Raw genomic sequence first — 19068 nt, 5'->3', positions numbered from 1 at the left:
AATAACTTTATCTAACTGCCGACAGACAAACGTATACAAGCAGGCATGCGATTAAGGGTACACAGTCTTCCATAAAAGTATAGCCCATGCATATGCATGTTTAAAAAACGTGCGATGCATCCCAACCCTGTTCTTCTCATAGTTCTATAAATACACAAACAGTATTCTGACCCTCAATTTAATAGCAAAGCAAGTGTACAGGACCTCATCCAAGAAGACGAAAAAATGCCTGTGGTGGTTAAAAGGGGGTTAAAAAAAGAACACTATTATCAATGTACGTCACAGATAAGATTGATTTATGGGCCCGGTCTTTATGGTCAGGAGGGTACGGAGGGGGGTGGTGGGTTTGACGAAGTGAGGGGAGGGGCTAGTCTGCATGTTGGCTTTGATGACACCTGCTGACTGTAGTAAAAGCAGGGTGACACACCAGAGTGAGTGGACAGTGAGTGCATATTTAAGGAGGCCTGCGCAGTCAGTAGGACACTGGAGTGAGTATGGCCATGCTGGGTTGTGCTGGGCTGATTCTGCTGGCTCTGTTCATGCAGAGCAGTAATGGAGCTTCTTACAGGTGAGCTGCGGCCATGTTGTGGGGGTGGGGGGGGTGAAGGGTGCAGCCACAGGTTCTTCCTGCAGAGTGTATCTGTTCAGTATTTATCCTCATGAAGATATGAGCACACCTAGCACTTTCCGCTTGTTATGGTTGTTCTTTAGTGCCGCGGGTGTGCATGTGTGTAATAGTTATGTTGGTCACACTGTACAATAACATTATAAGAATGGGTCTTAACTCATTAATTAATTGGGAACAAATACATGAATTAGTTAACAAAAAACAATTTGTTAACCATTAACAAATACAGCTGTTTTTCTCATTGCAATGAATTGGCTTATCCACTATGAATTGGCTTTGCCTAATGTAGTTGTTAACATGAATTCATTATATACAAATACATAAACAAAGCTGTACACATTAACTTCTCATTAGCTCGTTTTACAACTACATTAGTTAATGCCAATTCATGTAACCTTATTGTAAAGTGTTACGGTTATGCTTTTAATATTGTAGAGTATGCATATGTGCGTTTTGCAGTTATGATCTTATCCTCCTGAGACCCATTGTATTTTTCGACAGAATACAAGCGTCTTGGATGACAAAAACTTTTTGCAGTGAAAGAATTTTCTAAATATATATTTAATTTAATTAAAATTGAATGTCTTTTGTTAAGAGATACTGGATGGAGCACATGGAAGCCAGAATTTATCATCCGCAGGGTCTCAGAGGGATACTATTGCTGTGTGTGTGTGTGTTTGGCAGTTTTGGTCATACACTAGCACTATGTATATATATATGTATGTTTGATAGTAGTGCCGAGTGTGTTTGCTTGTGTCTGTGTCTGCATGTGCTCCTGTGTGTAGTTCTGTAGTGCCATCTATGCAGATTCTTTTTTAATCTGAAGCTTGAACCTTTGACCTCATTGTTATTCTGTCCTGGTGTTTGTAGGGCTGTGGAGAATTACAATTACACCAAGTACCACCCTATGGACGAGGTGAGCCACCCCACCCTCACGCTAAGCCCAGAGCTCAGACACCATCCTCCTGCGTTTAGCCCAGAGCTCAGAGACACCGTCCTCCTGCGTTTAGCCCAGAGCTCAGACACCGTCCTCCTGCGTTTAGCCCAGAGCTCAGACACCGTCCTCCTGCGTTTAGCCCAGAGCTCAGAGACACCACCCGCTCTCAGACCAACATGCTGAGCCGCTGCTTGTGCTTTCCAGATATCCACGTGGATGGAGCAACTGGAGCAGGAGTACCCAGGGCTGGTGTCTTCTGAGGTGTATGGCAAGACGTACGAAGGCAATAACATCACCCTTCTCAAGGTAAATCCTGTTCTGCTCCAGGCACTGCTCCGTGCTCCCGCATCCTACAAGCAGGGGGCGCTGCAAACGAGCAGCAGAGGAGCGTGATGGGAGTGAAACCTATCAGCCGGTAAGAGGCTCCCTTTGCAAGAAGCTCACCTCTCGTCACACACAGAGGTGCACACTGTTTACTGTAGTAGCTGCTGGTGTGGGGTTTGCCCTTAATGTGGGTGCACAGTGCTGTGTTTGCCCCTGGGGACACATTTACCTGTAACGCACCGCTGGGGAAGATGGGTGACGGAGTTCAAATGGGTGTTTAACATGGCAGTCGTTTGCCTATTGCCTCCCAGATTGGCCTGGAGTCCAGCAGTCAGAAGAAGGTGATCTGGATGGACTGTGGGATACACGCCCGAGAGTGGATCGCTCCAGCCTTCTGCCAGTGGTTTGTCAAAGAGGTGAGGCCAGGGGTGGCTGGTTCTGCTTGGCGCAATGCGGGAATGGGCCAATAGGGAGGGCTGTATTGGTTGATGCATGCCGTGTGCTGAGGGGCGGGGCCATTGTGGTTGTCGCAGAGGCAGGGGTGGGGGCGGGGTCTACATGTGACCGCATACTGTAACTCATCTTTCAAAAACAGATTTTGCAGACATACAAAACAGACGAGCATTTGAACCTCATGCTGAAAAACGTGGATTTCTACGTCACTCCTGTGCTTAACGTCGACGGCTACCAGTATTCCTGGATTAATGAAAGTGTGAGTTCCTCTTTCCTCTGCGTGCTGTCCTTTTGAATCTGGTTTTCTTTGAAGATTTTCTCGAGAAAAACTGGGATGTGACCTTTTATTGAGTGAAGTGGTGGCTCTTATAATTTCAGACTCGTCTTTGGAGGAAAACCAGATCAAAGCCCCAAGAAACGGACTGCTCCTGCTACGGCACAGACCTCAACCGCAACTTCTATGCCAACTGGGGCAGTGAGTTTCTCTAGATGCCTGACATTTGAAGAATGTATATTTGTAAATGCACTCATTGAAACGAGTGCATGAATTGGATAAATTCTCATTATTTGTATTTATTCTCTTCACTTTCATTCAGTAGTGGATCTACTAAGAGTCAGAGTTTCAAATGTATATCTGAAGTCTGAAGTACAATACATTACAATAGGCATTGTGCTGCAACTCTACATTGCACATTGCACCTCTCTCTGCATTGTTCACCATATCCATAACAATAAGCCATAAAGAGGAATATTCTATACCTGCGGCTGTCTGTAAAGATGTGTCTCTATTTTGACTGGCAAAGAAACAAACATTGGCACCTTTAGTTAACAACATTCAGATTGATTTCACCGTCACAACACAGCTTGCGTTAATTTGCAGTGTTCATTAGATTAAACATGCGCAGCATATTCATGGATGGTGATACCTTGGAGTAATGTGGTATTGTGAGAAAGAAGTCATCCGCTATCAAATGTATTTGTAGAAAGTATTTTTCATAATGAAGAACAGATGTGAAATAATGCTCTCTCCCTCTACCTCTCCCTCAGTGGTGGGGATATCCAGGAACTGTTGTTCTGAAATATACTGTGGATCTAAGCCCCTGTCCGAGATTGAAGCAATGTCATTGACCGAGTTTGTGGAAAAGAGGGCTCAGGACATTCTCTGCTTTCTGACCATACACTCCTACGGGCAACTGATCCTCGTACCCTACGGGCACCCACAGATCTCTGCCCCCAACTATGAAGAGCTGGTGAGTCTGAGACACACACACACACACACACACACACACAGAGAGAGAGAGAGAGAGAGAGAGAGAGCATCCTGTATTGCGCTCGATGCATTCATCCATATAATGAGTGTGTTTCTCTGTGTTTCCCCACAGATGCAGGTTGGTCTGGCAGCTGCTCAGGAGATGAAGGGGGTACACGGGATGCATTACACCGTGGGCACCTCCCCTGATGTTCTGTGTAAGTGCAGCTCACTTTCACAAGGCTTAAAGCTTTATACGTGTATGACGCAGTGTGTGTGGTGTGTACGGCACTCGTGAACAAGCAGAGCATGTTGCACAGGTCGCGGAATCAGAGTTCTGCTGTACAGGATAAAGTATCCTTTATTTATTGATAAAGTATGCCAGTATCATTAAACTTCTTTGGCTAGCCTCTAATCAAACTGCCCTATATTTGTTGTTATATTAGTGACCAGGTAATTAACTGAACAATTAATGCTAGTGTTTGGCCAGAGACAGACCTACCCAGGAAAAGGGAGGGTGGAAAACCAGCAGTTCTCAGTCCTCGAGGACCGTGATTTGATGATGCCTGTGTTATACCATCTCACCTGCGAATTACTTTGTTCCTGAGTGTTTTTTTTTTTTCTTCTTCCGGTTTTAGATCCGAATTCTGGTTCTTCTCGTGATTGGGCTCGGCTCATCGGGATCCCGTTCTCCTTCACCTTTGAGCTGCGGGACGAGGGCGAGCACGGGTTCAAGCTCCCGGAGGAGCAGATCCAGCCGGCCTGTGAGGAGGCGTACGTGGGAGCGCGCTCCATCATGAACTACGTCCACGACAAAGCCTTTAACCTCACCACCACAACCACAACAACCGCACCAGTCACAACACCCAGCACTGCCACGGCAACCGTGGCCGTCTGGAGCACTCTGCTGGCCTGCGCTCTCACCACGGCTGGCCTTCTGTAAACTCCCAGCACTGTGCAGGACATCACTTTTTACCTGTAATTCACTGAGAATTCATTCACTGTTTGTATATTTTTCTTTTGATTTATTTATCTTTCTGGGCTTTTGGGGAAACAGCCCACATTGGGTATAAGTTTCCAAACATAAGCTTTGATATTTGAAAATCTGATGTAATCACCATTGACAGTTCACTGCAAGTTTTTTGCAGCCTAGCTATATATTGGTCATTAAGGTTGTTGAAAATGTGTTTTCCATTGTTTTTTTCTTAAATGCTTTGAGGGCATGGTTGTTGTTTTTCCTTGAACTCATTTTCTGCCCGTGGTTTAGTTTATGGTTAAAGCCACTTGCAGAAAATGAGTTCAAAGAAAAACAACCAAAATACATGGGCAGCCTGTGAACCCCATCTCTAGAATTGATGTCCTGCATTTCCTCTGTTGTACTGCAGAGGGCAGTGTTGCTCTTAGTAGGCTTTATTCTTGCAGACGATCTGCTAAGAGCTGATTGTTGTTTACTGATTTCTTTGTCGGAAAAGCAGATGGGTTCACTAATGATCCTTCGGTTTTTCCTTATTTCGCTTATTCTGGGATTTAACAATCCGTAATTACATAGTGCATCAACACAATCTACAAAATGGCCCTTTCTTCCTTATGTAATTTCTTCCAATTTATCTCGAATAATGTGCATTTAGCATTTATCTTGTACTATGGAAAAAGGTCTGGTTTTGCTTGTGTTCTGTTTCTGATGGGGAGTGAGGGCACATTTTTGTTCTTTATTCCAAATGTACTTTGAAAGTACAATCATGTTCTATTTAGTCACTAATATGTACCTTTGACAAACAAAATATACAAATGAATGTATTATGAGGGGTACAATTTTATGTACTTATAGGGTACCACCTTAGTGATGAGCATTTGTGCAATCTTAGGAGACAGGCAGGCTTTGTACATCTTTTTCTTATAGTGTAGGTTCTTCTGTGTAGCTGAGAATGCTCCTGTCAGGTCCTAAGAATCAAGAGCAGTACTGAGTCTTAAAGACGACTGCATCTACTTGAACCACTGTGCCCCTTTAAATTGAATGCTTCATTTAATTATCTGTGGCTGAAATACAAGATTGATGATAGCTGGTGGTTGAACATGCTGTGGCCAGTGTAGACCTGCTTTACTTCTACGGCTGTATGACGCTCCTGATCCATGTTGTATTCCTGTAAACTGCCAAGCCACGTGACACCTGCTGTGACATCACGTTTTGAACATGTGACTGGGTAAAAGCAGGGTGTGAAAGATTACATTGGTTATCGGTTATATAAATGATCTGCGATTCATGCAGATTGTATGGTGTTTCTTCATCTCACCCGGTTCAGACGTCTTGTTATCTCAGTGTGCAGTTGATTGCTGGAATGAGTCTCTGCCACATGGCTGATTGAATCTTTTCAACATTGGGGCAGCTTTTTAAGTTTTGAAAGATGAAAAATGGCACTGTGCGATGTCATCATCCTGCGGCTTGGATTGCATAATCTTTATTGTAGACGGATGGCAGCAGAGCTTACATAAGCAGGTAGTTACTGGACACCAGAACTCCCACCTGCTGGGCAGGAGGGGTTAGGAGGGTAATGGCTGTACCAGTTTCACTGTTAGGAAGGATTTGTAATATTACAGTTAAAGGACGCAAGTCTCTTCTCTTCTGCAAATGTTGCAATGTTCAGTAATAATAATAATAATAACACTAATAATAATAAAAACGGTCATAATAGTCGTCATTGCAGTAGCTGTATGGTGGGGTTGTTGCCGTATGGTGAGGTTGAATAAAATGGCTCCCAGTCTGGCTTCCAGGAAGCAGATGCTGTGAGATTGTAATCTTCATGGTTTATAGTCACTACAGTCATCCTCAGCATTTCCAGACCAAGGTGATTAGTTCATCCTCTTTAACCTGTAACATGATTTCTGCATACTACAACTAGACTCTAATGATAATCATACATACTAAACACTATCTACAGCGTCCGTATGGATTTGTATTGACTACAGGAATGAAATATTACCATTCCCAACATCCCTGATGTTAAGACGGCTGACACAGTTAACACAGTCTTCTCTGTGGAAAGACAGGCTTGTACCATTTCGTAATTACAGGCATTGCTGATCCTACACCTCCCTTGGATGTTTTGGATTTCATAGTAATCTCTGGCATTAAATTAAACTCTTAAATAAAAATCTTAAACGCTGTTGTAAAGATGAGCCTCACCTCTTTGCCAATGTAAAAAATAAAAAAATAAAAAAAACAACTCTTTAACCCCTTAAGATGTGAGGTCACAAACATATGATTATAATGTTCTTAACTGAAACAGTCCGTACTGGTAATTGAAGGTCGGAATAAACTCTCCCCATGGAAGTCGTGTTATGTGGGTAATGGGATGTCAAACGACACACACACACACACACACACACACACACACACACACACACACACAAAACTGCATTATTAATTTTACAAATATGTCTGATATAAAGAGAAAAAGACAAACCACACATGACAGTTGTTTCCATTACTACCCTGTCATATGTTTAACAGGATGATAATTAGGTTGGAAAGATATATCTGCCAGGACTGTGCTCCCAATTGTATTGTTTTTACTCTGTCTGCACGCCTGTCCTTCCATCACCATGGAAACCACAGTGAGCAGAGATTACAGTAAAGAGGCGCAGTCAAGCCCTACAGGTGAAAGGTGTGCTTTCTCACTATTGCTAACAGCAGGCCTGTTAAAAACACACAATAGCATACAGTAGGAACCGAGGAGAACTTAAAAAGACTAACTGGGGGTGTCCTGTCGGACAAGTACTGTACTAGGGATACTAATACTATTACAACTTCCACTGCTTCTACAAATAATAATATTAGCCGAGTACTCCCTGTGGAAAACTGCTCATGCTAGGTTTTGCAACAGCTGGTGGCTGGTTGACCAGTTCAGACCAGCTCCCAGCTCGACGTGGTTGAGCTGCTTGACCAGTTCAAACCAGCTCCCAGCTAGACCAACTTTATGACCAGCTTGCCCGTGCTGGTTGACCATCTCATACCCAGCTACACCAGCTTATGACCAACTTGACCAGCTCAATTTTCAAGCTAGTCGAGCTGGCATAGCTGGATTTTACAGGAGGGCTACCACTATTCCCAATATTACTGCCGCTAATTACTGTAAATGCTACCATATATTTTATGAACTGGTGCTATACTCAAGCCAAAGACTTACTACCATATACCGAGGGCTACTGCTACTATCATGTAACTTGTCATCCAACATCAGAATAATAATGATTCTTAATTTTGGACGACTTTGCAAGAGGAAACGAAATTAGTGGAGAAAATTCAAAATATAAATGTGCATAACTGACAGTTAATCTAAAAAAATAACAGATTTCCAATTACAAATGATTAAGTAATCATTTGCGGGTTAATCACGTGAACCAAAGAAATTTGGGAACACCTGTGTTCTTAATTACGCCCCAAGGTGCCTTCGTGTGAAATCCCAATACCACCGTACCTAGCTACATACAGGCTTGAGGTGGCTGTCAGAAGTTGGAACGTCAGCGAAGCATGAGACGCTGGCGAGTCCTGCTGTGTAATGCTGCGGGTAAGTACCGCTTTACTTTTCTTTTGTATCGTCTCCCACAGGCACACACGCCGCAGACGGATTTCGCCTCATTAGGTGTAGGTAACAATGAACCCATGCAGAAGAGAGTGCGGTTGGGCGTCGCCATTACACCGTGGATAATTATGTATAGTTTTAATGTGTATTGTAATAATGAAAAAAACAAAAACAAACTTTTTTTCAGTTCGTATGAAGACTAATTTCGTCTGTACCTACGAAATTAACCGCACATAATCATACCCTAGCAGCCAGTGAAAGTAGGGATATTAGAAATGTATGAAATCTGCCTTTATGTGGAAGAACACTATGCAACGCTATCCAATTGCGTCAATATCAATTTAAGTGCGCAATGTGACTGAGTAGGAACGTAGTCACCACTAGAGCTCACTGTAGTCCTTAACTAGAGGCAAGAGTTGGTGAAACACTCAACAACCCGGTTAGCTGTGGGCTATGAATTAAACGCACATACTGTAACAAAAAAACCCCAGCGAAAGTCTGACTGCTCCAAGCTTTAGGCAAGGCTGTTGTGTAAACAAGACTAGTTTCTGTGTGTGGTTGCTATACTCCTTCCACCAGCTTAAGCGTCCTCCCAAAAAACAGAGCCTGGCCATGTGCATATCAATGTGTTCATGTACTCAATGTTTCTGGCATTAATCAGTTTTCCACGAGAATGTCATTGGTCCAGAGTATAATGCTTCTGTTAAGGGGGTACCCGTTTTATTTTTGCTCTTCTTCGGTATCAGTGAAAATGGGCAGGCGGCATACTGCCTATGTTGAATTAAATCAGAAATGCAGTGTACTGTAGTTTGCGGCTGGCTTACTTATTTGGAATGTGCCCGTTTCAAGGCTCCCTTGTACCCATCAGATGGATGGCTCTGTTGGACTGAGTTTTACCTTAATGCCATAATGGATGTCAGTTCTATGTATTCCAGTCAAGCGGGATATAATTCCGCCTGCGTAATTCGATTTGAGCTGTTTTTACTCAAACCCAGAAATGTAACCATTCTGTTCCAGCAAGTCACTCTGGCAGGAAAGACGGAAGCTGCAAAAATGCAATTTTACACAATGGCAACTGATAAACCTAAAATCCTTAATACCGCAGATATTTAGTAATTACTGCATCCGTCTAAGTATTATATCATGTAAATTACCGATATACTGTGAAGTGCTGTATAAGGTAAATTACTATTGTATTTGATAAATTCCCAGAGAATTACATTCTCATGTCCGGTGGGTAAATGTGGATGTGTATGTGCGTGTGCACATACGTGTGCATGTGTGCACATGTACACTAGTGATTGTGTGTATATCGCTGGAGCAGTTATTAAACTCTGCCGCAATCAGATTAGTGCTGCTTTGTGTGTATGTATCTTTCACACACAATTATTCCGTTCTGTCTACTCCAGAAACACAAGAGTTTAATCCATTTCCGTCACGCCTGTGATATCCATGAAACGGCTGAAATACCTGTGGAAATGCTCTGTTCGTGCCACATTGTCAGAACCTCCAGACCTGGGACTTGAGGAGCTGTTTTTTCTGCTCGTATCAAAAGCATTCATTGTGAGTTTGATTCATACTGTTTTTAAAGTTGTGATTCAGCCTTACACTAAGCCACTGTATGCATCAAAACGACTCCTTGTATTATTTTATTACGGTCTTAAGTGATGTCTTTCTGCTGTCCCTGGTAGACTTTCTGGTCATGGTAAACTCACAGTTGGAAGTGTGCTACAGACAGTATGTTAAATTCTCCCGAACATGTTTCTATGTGTGTGTGTTTATGCTGTGTATACAGTGGTAGCATACAGGCAGCACTGAAGTCTGGCTTTAGTTTTCACATAAATTTGAAACATAATGGTCATGATAAGGCAGCGGCATAATTAAGAGATATATTAATTACATATTTGGAGTTATCGATATTACAAACTTTCTGGTAGGGTCTAATGAATGCCATAAGCCAGTTTCATTATTTAAATCCAGTTGTTAGTATATTGGCCAATATGAGAAAAGAGAAGATTCACTCCCCCCCCAAACGCACATGCACCACAGAGAGAACTCGTCAGATATTACTTTTGATTATGGTTGTTTTGGAATTGATTCTGAATACTACAAAAACAATAAAAATGAGTAAGCTGTAATGTATTGCTATAGATTAGGTGTGCACTTTCAATTACTGTTCAGTCAGTTATTTTCCATGATTGTGGTCTGAAGATTTACTCCTGTGCAAGAGGCTTTCCAATTGCCTTCACTGCTTATGTCATTCCACATCAACATCACTATAATTAAGTATGAATCAATATAAATCAGAATCATAAATAGACTGAGCTCCTCTGTCCACCCATGACAGCACCAACACCTGATGCAGAGAAACATTTTGAGTTCAGTGAAGCTTGTTACAGTGAAGCTTGTTACAGCAGTTTCTGTCTGCTTCGCTGTGTTCCACAGGAGCTTGGGACAGTGGCACTGACAGCCTCTATACCAAACTTTAAACATGCAAATACAAAAATTATAAGAGTGAAAAATACAAAGAAGTGCAACATATAATCCTTACATTCCATGATAATTAATTAAGAGTGTGTTTCTAAATAAGCCATCTTATTTGATTTACAGTATATCTGTTTTATTCAGTAGACGAGCGCATCAAATCAAAGTTTGTTTGTCACTCCAACAAACAGGTAGTGCAAGATGGCTTTTTTTTTTGTCTTTTGTATTGTGTCTGCACTAATATTTTATATATTTACTTCGTACATCTTTGAGCTAGCGGGAAGCATTTGCCCCCCAAAGAAGCTCTTTCTCCTTCCTCTCCTGCCATCTTCATTCCTCTAAATAATGACACTGAAACTGCCACATCACCGGTGGAACGGCTGGCGTTCGTGACAGCGTGCATCATCTGAACAAACGCTCCTCATTTATGCATGAGAAGATACGGGGAAAACATACTGTAACTCTGCTGTACATCTGGGCATACTGCTGATGTACAGCTCAAGCTGTGTATGAATCGCTGGATTTTATTAGCCCAAATGCGGTCCGGACCCCCCCGAGCAGTGCTTCAGACAGCAGTGTTCTTCACTCGATCCGTCACGTCTGGGGGGACACACAGCGACCACCCCGTTTCTCAGCCCCACCCCCACCTGTCTGCCACGGAGGAACAAGTGAAATGTCTGGTGTTAGGATAACATCTCATTAGACAATTTTAATTTAGCTCAGCTCATTAATTAAAATCTGAGACTGTGAACAAAGAAACATCTAATTAAATGTGAGCTATTCGATGCAGGATGAGTGCGACGCACCTGGTGCATGATAATTAGAGATTAAAATTAAAATAGATAAAACAAGAATGCGTCTACAGTGCAGGGTAACTGACAGAACAGTGCTCTGCCTGAGAAGTTGATATAACCTGGCTGCTCGCAATATACCAGGGTCCGCTTTGTGCGATACACACGCACATTCTGTATGTATACGCGCACGCTCAAATACCCACGCACACATAGACACACGCACGCACACACGGGTGCACGCTCACACACATACAACATGTACAAACGCATACGCGCATGTACATGTATGCACACACACACATATCAAATTTTTCACCCCTTCTTCAATTTTAAAGTGAACCAAATTTCTACAGATTTTTTTCTCTCGGCCGTAAGACTTGGTGACATGTAATGCGTGGTATGAAACGCCGCTCAGATGAACAGACCGTTCCAATTGTCCACATCTTTACCGCTCTGTCACCTCTGTGCTCTGTGCTGTGTAGTGCTACCAAATGTTTTTGCCAAAGTAAAGTCTAGATATGCAGCCTCTACTGTGCATTCGTCACGGTTTCAAGGCTTGGTCGTCACTGGCTGACTGAGGCTGTGTTCGAAACCGCATGCTAGCATACTACTCAGACCAGTCATACTAAACTTCAGACTGATTTTCATTTAAATATAGTACGATGCTCAGTATGTGGTTTTTAACACAGCCGAAGACTGCTGTAAGTCCTTCACGATGGGTTCTCCACCGCCCGTCTCTTCTAGCTAGCGCAGATGTCTGTGTCTCACCACTAGCACAGATATCTGTGTCTCACCACTAGCGCAGATATCTGTGTCTCACCACTAGCGCAGATATCTGTGTCTCACCACTAGGGCAGATATGTGTCTCACCACTAAACTAGTTCCTTCTAATGTTGCACCTGGGAACCTACAGTATTGTTCGATTAGCGGTGCTTACGCTCCTTCCGTAGGTGGTAGTACTGCGTGTAAAATGGCCACTGGCTTGCAGGTGGGTCAGGCAGAAGAGTGCACGTGCCTCAGAGTCCCCCTTATTTGGGTGCAGGTGGAACAGAAGTAGGAGGCACAATTATTCAAACTGAAGGAGAAATAAAAAGGACACGAAGCTGTAAATCTGTTTAAGTGAACAGAAAAAGGGGACGATGATAGTGAAGGAAGCCGAGACTGGATCTCGGCCCGTAGCCTCCTGCCTGGCAGCCAGACAAACTGCTTTCACCGCCGCGGCTCCGCCTGCCCGCGATTCCTATCACCCGCCATCACTTCTCCCGCTCAGCAAGAGCACGGGGAGTATCTGTCAGGGTGATCTGATGGACTCCGGGGGAACAGAGCGCCTGTGTGAATGTACGAGTGTGTGTGTGAGAGCGAGAGGGAGTCATATGACCATCCCTGCTGATCGCTCACCCCTCTCCTCAAAAGCCCTCAATGATGCCAGCAGATGTACACAATCACCGACCTGTCTCACTTCTCTTTTTTATCTAAAACTCCAGCGTGCTGTCTGCAATCAATTGTCTCCATCTCCGACATAACGACCTCCTCGACCCCAACCAATCTGGTTTCTGTCTGGCCACTCCGGCGAGACCGCTGTGCTCGCAGTCACAGGGATTCTTCATCTGGACACATCTGTATTTTGTGTGTGGGTGTACACTCAGTGACCTCTTCATTAGGTAGACCTGTACACCAGCTTGTTAATACAAATATTTCATCCGCCAATCATGCAAAGCATGCAGACGTGGTCAAGAGGTTCAGCTGTTTTTCAGACCAAATGTCAGAATGGGGACGAAATGCGATCTTCGTGACTTTGACTGTAGAACGATTGTTGGTGCCAGACAGGGTGGTTTGAGTATTGCTGATCTCCTGGTATTTTCACCCACAACAGTCTCCAAAGTTTACAGAGAATGGTGCGAAAAACAAAAAAAACATCCAGCGAGCAGCAGTTCTTTGGGCCAAAAACAAACGTGTTGTTAATGAGAGAGGTCTGAGGAGGGGGTCTACAACAGTGGTATGCAGAAGAGTATCTCTGAACACACGTGTCAAACCTCTAAGTGCCTAGGCTACAGCAGCAGAAGAGCAATAAGTCTAAAAAATAAAGTGCTCTCTGAGTGTATGTGCGTGATGAGTGTGGTGTGTGTGTATGAAAAATAAACGAATCATCTGTGAGAAAAGTATGATATGTGAGTGTGATATGTATGTGATGAATGATACCTGTATGTGAGTGTGATGTGGGGGTGCGTGTCTCTGTGTGTGTGTGTGAGAGAGAGAGAGCGAGAGAGAGTAGTGTGATATGTGAGTGTGATATGTATGTGAGGAATGATACCTGTATGTGAGTGTAATGTGGGTGTGAGTGTCTGTGTGTGTGTGTGTGTGAGTGTGTGTTGTGTGTGAGAGAGAAAGAAAGTGTGATATGTGTTGATTGATATTTCAGTGTGATGTGATGATTGTGATATATGAATGTATTTTGGGTGTGTTCTCTCACAGGACAAGGGCACTTCATGACCTTCCTCTGTTGTGCATAATCAATGGATGGGCTCTAGGATTATGAGAGAGGGACGCAGTAAACCCAGGTAACTCTCCTCTGTACAGTCTCTAATTTCTGCATAGTGCTGCATAAAGTGAACCATTCAAAGGCTTCGAATCCTTCTCTCCATTCGTCTAACACCCACTCCTAGCCAGTTATAGGTTTGGTACTGGCTGATGTCTATATGTTTTTGTAACTGATGCAGATTTTATGTCATAAATTAGAATTCATGGTTTACTGGGTGGATGGAGCAGGGCGCAGGCATCAGTGCAACACCTGGATGATATATTCTGGTTACAGATAAAGGGTACCTGTAAAAGGGGATTCTGGTTACTGGTAATGGGTACCTGTAAAAGGGGATTCTGGTCACAGGTAATGGGTACTTGTAGAAGGGGATTCTGGTTACTGGTAAAGGGTACCTGTAAAAGGGGATTCTGGTTACAGATAAAGGGTACCTGTAGAAGGGGATTCTGGTTACAGGTAAAAGGTACTTGTAGAGGGGGATTCTGGTTACAGGTAATGGGTACCTGTAGAAGTGGGGTCACAGTCAAACAGTATTGTACAGTAGTAGACCATAATCTGTACATTGTTTTGCATGCAGTACAATAGTGTTGCATAATCTGAATTTGAGGGTGATGATGGTTTTCCTCAAATTGAATATTAAGTAATATAATTATAATTAATCATCTATTCCATTCTCACCCACATCAAATCCCACGAGTACTCTTAAATTTAAAGTGTGTGTGTGCGTGTCATCTCCAGCACTCCTGAATTCCATAGAGGGTTTGAAGACTGCATTTTCATGCTGGAAAAGAGGTGAGTCCCATCTTTCACAGAAGTGATGTTCCTGTTAATGGAGGTATTTGTTTATCGCTTTAGCCTGTAAGCGCTGAGGAACTATGCCTGTAGCTATGAACTATGAATCATGATTAAAATCTTATCCGTTTCCTGGAAGCCACACCTGAGAACTGATTTATTTTCTTCAACCCCACCACGTGTACCCTTTTGATAGTGAATCCAGTGATACCCACTGCCATCGTTCAAGGTTGTTTTTGCAGTTATTGATGTGCTGCGACCAGCTTGAGTTGATATACATTTATACTTGAAAAAATATGGATATGATATTTCAGGGCAACACAGGTTTATTATGCATTCTGATCATAATCATGGATGTAAACTCAAATGATCAATACGGCCATCCAGAGTTATTTCTATAACTCATATTTGGTTTGATTGCGTACAGTGATGGCCAATAGGCAGACAGTCATATGGCAGGTCCTGAGGAAGCCCAGGTTAATGCAGAGCAGAAACGTAAAAGCAGGGGTTTGAGGTTTGTGGATTTCTCTTGTCGGAAGTGCTGTTGGGAAGTACAACCAGAATTAAATTTGGCTGTGCCTAAATCGGACTGGGGCTATCTAAATACAACCCTGCCTCTCTCTCTCTGAGTCAGCAGAGATGAGATGTTGTGTTTGTAGCATTAAAAATGAAAGGGAGAGAGGAGAGAAGGTGCACAGCAGGGCAGGAAGGGACTCTGCCGTCAGGAACATCAGAGCAGAAACGCTCTGGGGTTGTCTCTGCTGAGGCATCCGTGTGTGGCACAAACACGGTTACCTCTGGGCCGTAGTTTCCCCAACGTCAGAAAAATGAAAAATTCATTATCCATAAAGATTGTAATTTTGCAGGAGTGGTGGTTGTGGTTGGACAGGGTGAATGAACAGATCATTAGTTTCAGTGTAAATTTACCCAGAGGGACTCCTGAGGGCCCAGCACATACGCACAAGCACAAGCACGCGCACGCACACGCACACACACACAAACACACACAAACAGACATGCACACACATACATTTTATCCACCTGACACAGGGACTTTACCAAACAGAATAGTCATTTATCTTATTCAGTACATCACATAGTGATTTACATGATACAGTAATTTTCCTAATGCAGTAATTTTATAATTTTGTGGTGGAGGCAATCAACCTGAGCTGGTGAAACCATTAAATCACAAAGTGTAAGATTCTTCTAGGTCCCCAAAGACAGCTGAACAAACACAGAGAGGAAGGTATATGATGGCGATTGCTTTATTTTTGTTTGCAGTAAAAATAAACATTGGTCCTTCAGCATGTTTTGTGCACGGCCCACAGTGGTCTCCATGGGCCCTCGCGTGCTCACACAGAGAGGCCGAGCGGGCCCTAAATGGGCAGTGATGGGGGTTTATTGTGTTTGCTGAAGCACCGGCGGGGTCTGTAAGGGGGCTGCAAACTGCCGCTGTGAGCCCCTGAAGGGCCCCTGCTGAGTGTTCAGCCTAACTTTGTTTATCGGCCCTAATTTGGTCCCTGGGGGGCCCGTACATGCTGGATGGCACCCCCTCTGTCCCTCTTTCCCTCTGTTCTGGCTCCTCAGCCTCCATCTGGTGGAAACAGGGAATCAAAACTCACTCTCTCCCCCATGAGGCAGCAGAGCACAATGCTCAGCCCATCTTCAGTGTGTAATGAAATCACTGTCATCAGTGTACATTACTGTCCATACATTCAAAAGGGTACTTCATTTATGAGCAGGTTGAATTCATTATTTTATTTTTTTTTCAATCTGTGGATTCTAGCTAATTCAATTGCAGCCTTAGTGGTTTGTATATAGACACTGGAGCTATTTTAGGGCTTTGAGTGTAAATGATTTTTGCTGAACGTAAAAAGATGAACGTGAGCAGTGTTTGAGAGCACACTGCTGTGGTGGAACTATGTGGAATGATCCTCGTGTTGAGTAGATCCTGCCTTGTGAGAGGTTGTGGGAGGCTGGGCACCCTGGGGCCTGCTCCCCTAGTCCCGCTCCTCCCTGCTGCTTCTGAATTATGGTTTCAACCAGGCTTGATGAAGCACCCCTTTTCTACATCACAGCAAACTGCCTGTCGTGCTGTCTGACAGAGAGCTGTGTCCCATAGGGCAGGAGTACAAAGGCAGCGGGTGTTGGACCTGAGGATGGGGATTATTAAATAGAACTGCTGTTACGCTACGTGAAAAACAGTCTATTGAACAGGAAGCTCGCTCTGAACTACTTTTTGCGGCAGTTCTCAGGGAGATGTTTACACCGCTAGGTTGGAACTAGAGAGTGCTGATTCATATTGAAAATAGCTGGTATATAATTGGCCACAGTATAAAGGCTACACATTATCACCCTCTTGCCATACCTGTACTGCCACTGACATTTGGTTCAGTTATGCTTCTGTTTTGACACACTAGAAAGGCCACCAGAGTTTTTACGATCGTGAACGGCCAAGCCTGCATTCGGGAGGGCGAAATGGAGCTCTAGAGTATAACCAGCCCAGTCTCGTGGCATGGCACGTACCTCTGGGCACTTTTGTGCAGAGCCACGGTTATGTTCCCACACGTCCACTCCACTGCCGTTTCAAAAGCAAATGTCCTCTAGGGGTCGTAACGAAGATCAGACTTTGAGAAATGTGAAATTATGAGAATTTTTTCAATCCAAAAATATATTCTTTTTGCTAATAGGGCGGCCTGTAGCGTAGTGGTTAAGGTAAATGACTGGGACACGCAAGGTTGGCGGTTCTAATCCCGGTGTAGCCACAATAAGATCTGCACAGCCGTTGGACCCTTGAGCAAGGCCCTTAACCCTGCATTGCTCCAGGGGAGGATTGTTTTCTGCTTAGTCTAATCAACTGTACGTCGCTCTAGATAAGAGCGTCTGCCAAATGCAAATGATGAAATGTAATGTAATAAATCCTCAGTGGTACATATTTAACAAGAGACTGGGTAGAATGTATCTTGACCGCAGTGTGCATGTGAACTAGACAATACACAAAACGTAGCTTGTGCACCTTTTTACTTCATTACAGTGGTGATAAAACTTACAAGTAAGTGCTTGGTGTGTATGATGTAGCTAACGTCAGCACATGCTCATAGCAGTAACGTTAACCCATAAAAATAGTTGTTCACGGGGACTTGTTCAGAGTTTAAACAACGCAATTGTTTTGACCAACATTAAGCCCAAACATTTAGGGAGAACCTGCGAAAGGAGGAGAGTATTGCATTTAATTTCATTTAAATATTAATAGCCAAATATCTGACGGCATCAGCTCTGGCCCTTCTAGGGTAAAAGCATTGAGTTCCTGTGTGTGCCCACAGATTCTACCCCAATTCCCGCCCAATGGGATGAGACAGCAGACGTGTACTGCAGCTTCAGAGAGACGGGACATAAATCTCAGTTTAGTATTGGGACACAGTCTCCCAGATACACAGATGGAATAATTAGAAACTGATTCATGGACCACCAGTGGTAATATCCACAGAATGAACAGTGCTGCCCTGGGTTACATGTGCATTTATGAAGGACATGTGGCAGAAATAGAGGGGGATTAAACAAAATGTGCGCAGTTTGGATTTTTTTTGTGATTTTGACAATTTATGGTTCCAAGAGCAAGAATGTTTTGATGATGTTTGGGTAACAATGTCAAACTCCGGTTGGACACTAAACCCGTTTCCTGGATATCTCTAGAACATTGTCACAAAGAAAATGCATTATTAAGTCACAAAGAAAATGTATTATTCAACTGTCATATAAATATTCTTTTTTTTTTCATCCCAAGTAACACAAATTACTGAAATTGTGGGTGGTCATTCATGCTAACTAAGGATTAAAATATTTCAATATCTAGATTTATAATATCCTTAAAATGTCATTGACACATTTTCATGATGTTTTTCCAAAACCATCAGAGGATGTTACCAATACGATGGTATGAGGCCGGCCTGGAAAAACCTTTCTGTGACTGGCAGAACTTGATTTCAACTATAAATACTTCATGATGAAAGCTTCAGAGTGGAAGGCTCCCCAGTGCTAGTGAAACATTTTGTGTTAGCTTGGTGTTTGTTTGTGAGAGTTTGGGGTGGGGCTGGGGGGATGTTGGTGTCCCCCAGTGTGCAAAGGAAACACATTTAATACAGAAGGATATAGGATATCTGTGAAAGAAATACAATTTATGGTTTAGAATAGAGCCTCCAGTATACATTCACCTTTTCATGACTTTCCAGCTTATCCTCCCACCCCACTCCTGTAATAACAACCCTCCCTCTGAGCCCCCCTCGGCAAA

General features: G+C 43.3%; 2 protein-coding genes across 2 annotated transcripts in view; both read left to right on the top strand.

Moving 5' to 3' along the window:
- The first annotated feature begins 1462 nt into the window (after positions 1 to 1462).
- On the top strand, positions 1463 to 5154 carry cpo (carboxypeptidase O). Its single transcript, XM_061227180.1, has 8 exons — positions 1463 to 1544; positions 1770 to 1871; positions 2201 to 2305; positions 2485 to 2601; positions 2721 to 2817; positions 3390 to 3592; positions 3725 to 3809; positions 4230 to 5154. The coding sequence occupies exons 1-8, from the start codon at positions 1536 to 1538 to the stop codon at positions 4532 to 4534; spliced, it is 1023 nt and encodes a 340-aa protein (XP_061083164.1). The 5' UTR covers positions 1463 to 1535; the 3' UTR covers positions 4535 to 5154.
- A 2904-nt stretch (positions 5155 to 8058) lies between these two features.
- Positions 8059 to 19068, top strand: part of LOC133116290 (partitioning defective 3 homolog B-like) — a 107196-nt gene continuing 96186 nt past the window's right edge. The window contains exons 1-3 of the mRNA XM_061225729.1: positions 8059 to 8156; positions 13922 to 14007; positions 14724 to 14777. The gene's annotated coding sequence lies outside the window, so the exon portion shown is untranslated. The remainder of the gene's footprint in view (positions 8157 to 13921; positions 14008 to 14723; positions 14778 to 19068) is intronic.

Source organism: Conger conger, chromosome 17 (genome assembly GCF_963514075.1).
Source record: "Conger conger chromosome 17, fConCon1.1, whole genome shotgun sequence".
Taxonomy (NCBI): domain Eukaryota; kingdom Metazoa; phylum Chordata; class Actinopteri; order Anguilliformes; family Congridae; genus Conger; species Conger conger.
Note: the sequence above shows the minus strand (reverse complement) of the source record. Positions and strands in the feature narration are given on the sequence as shown.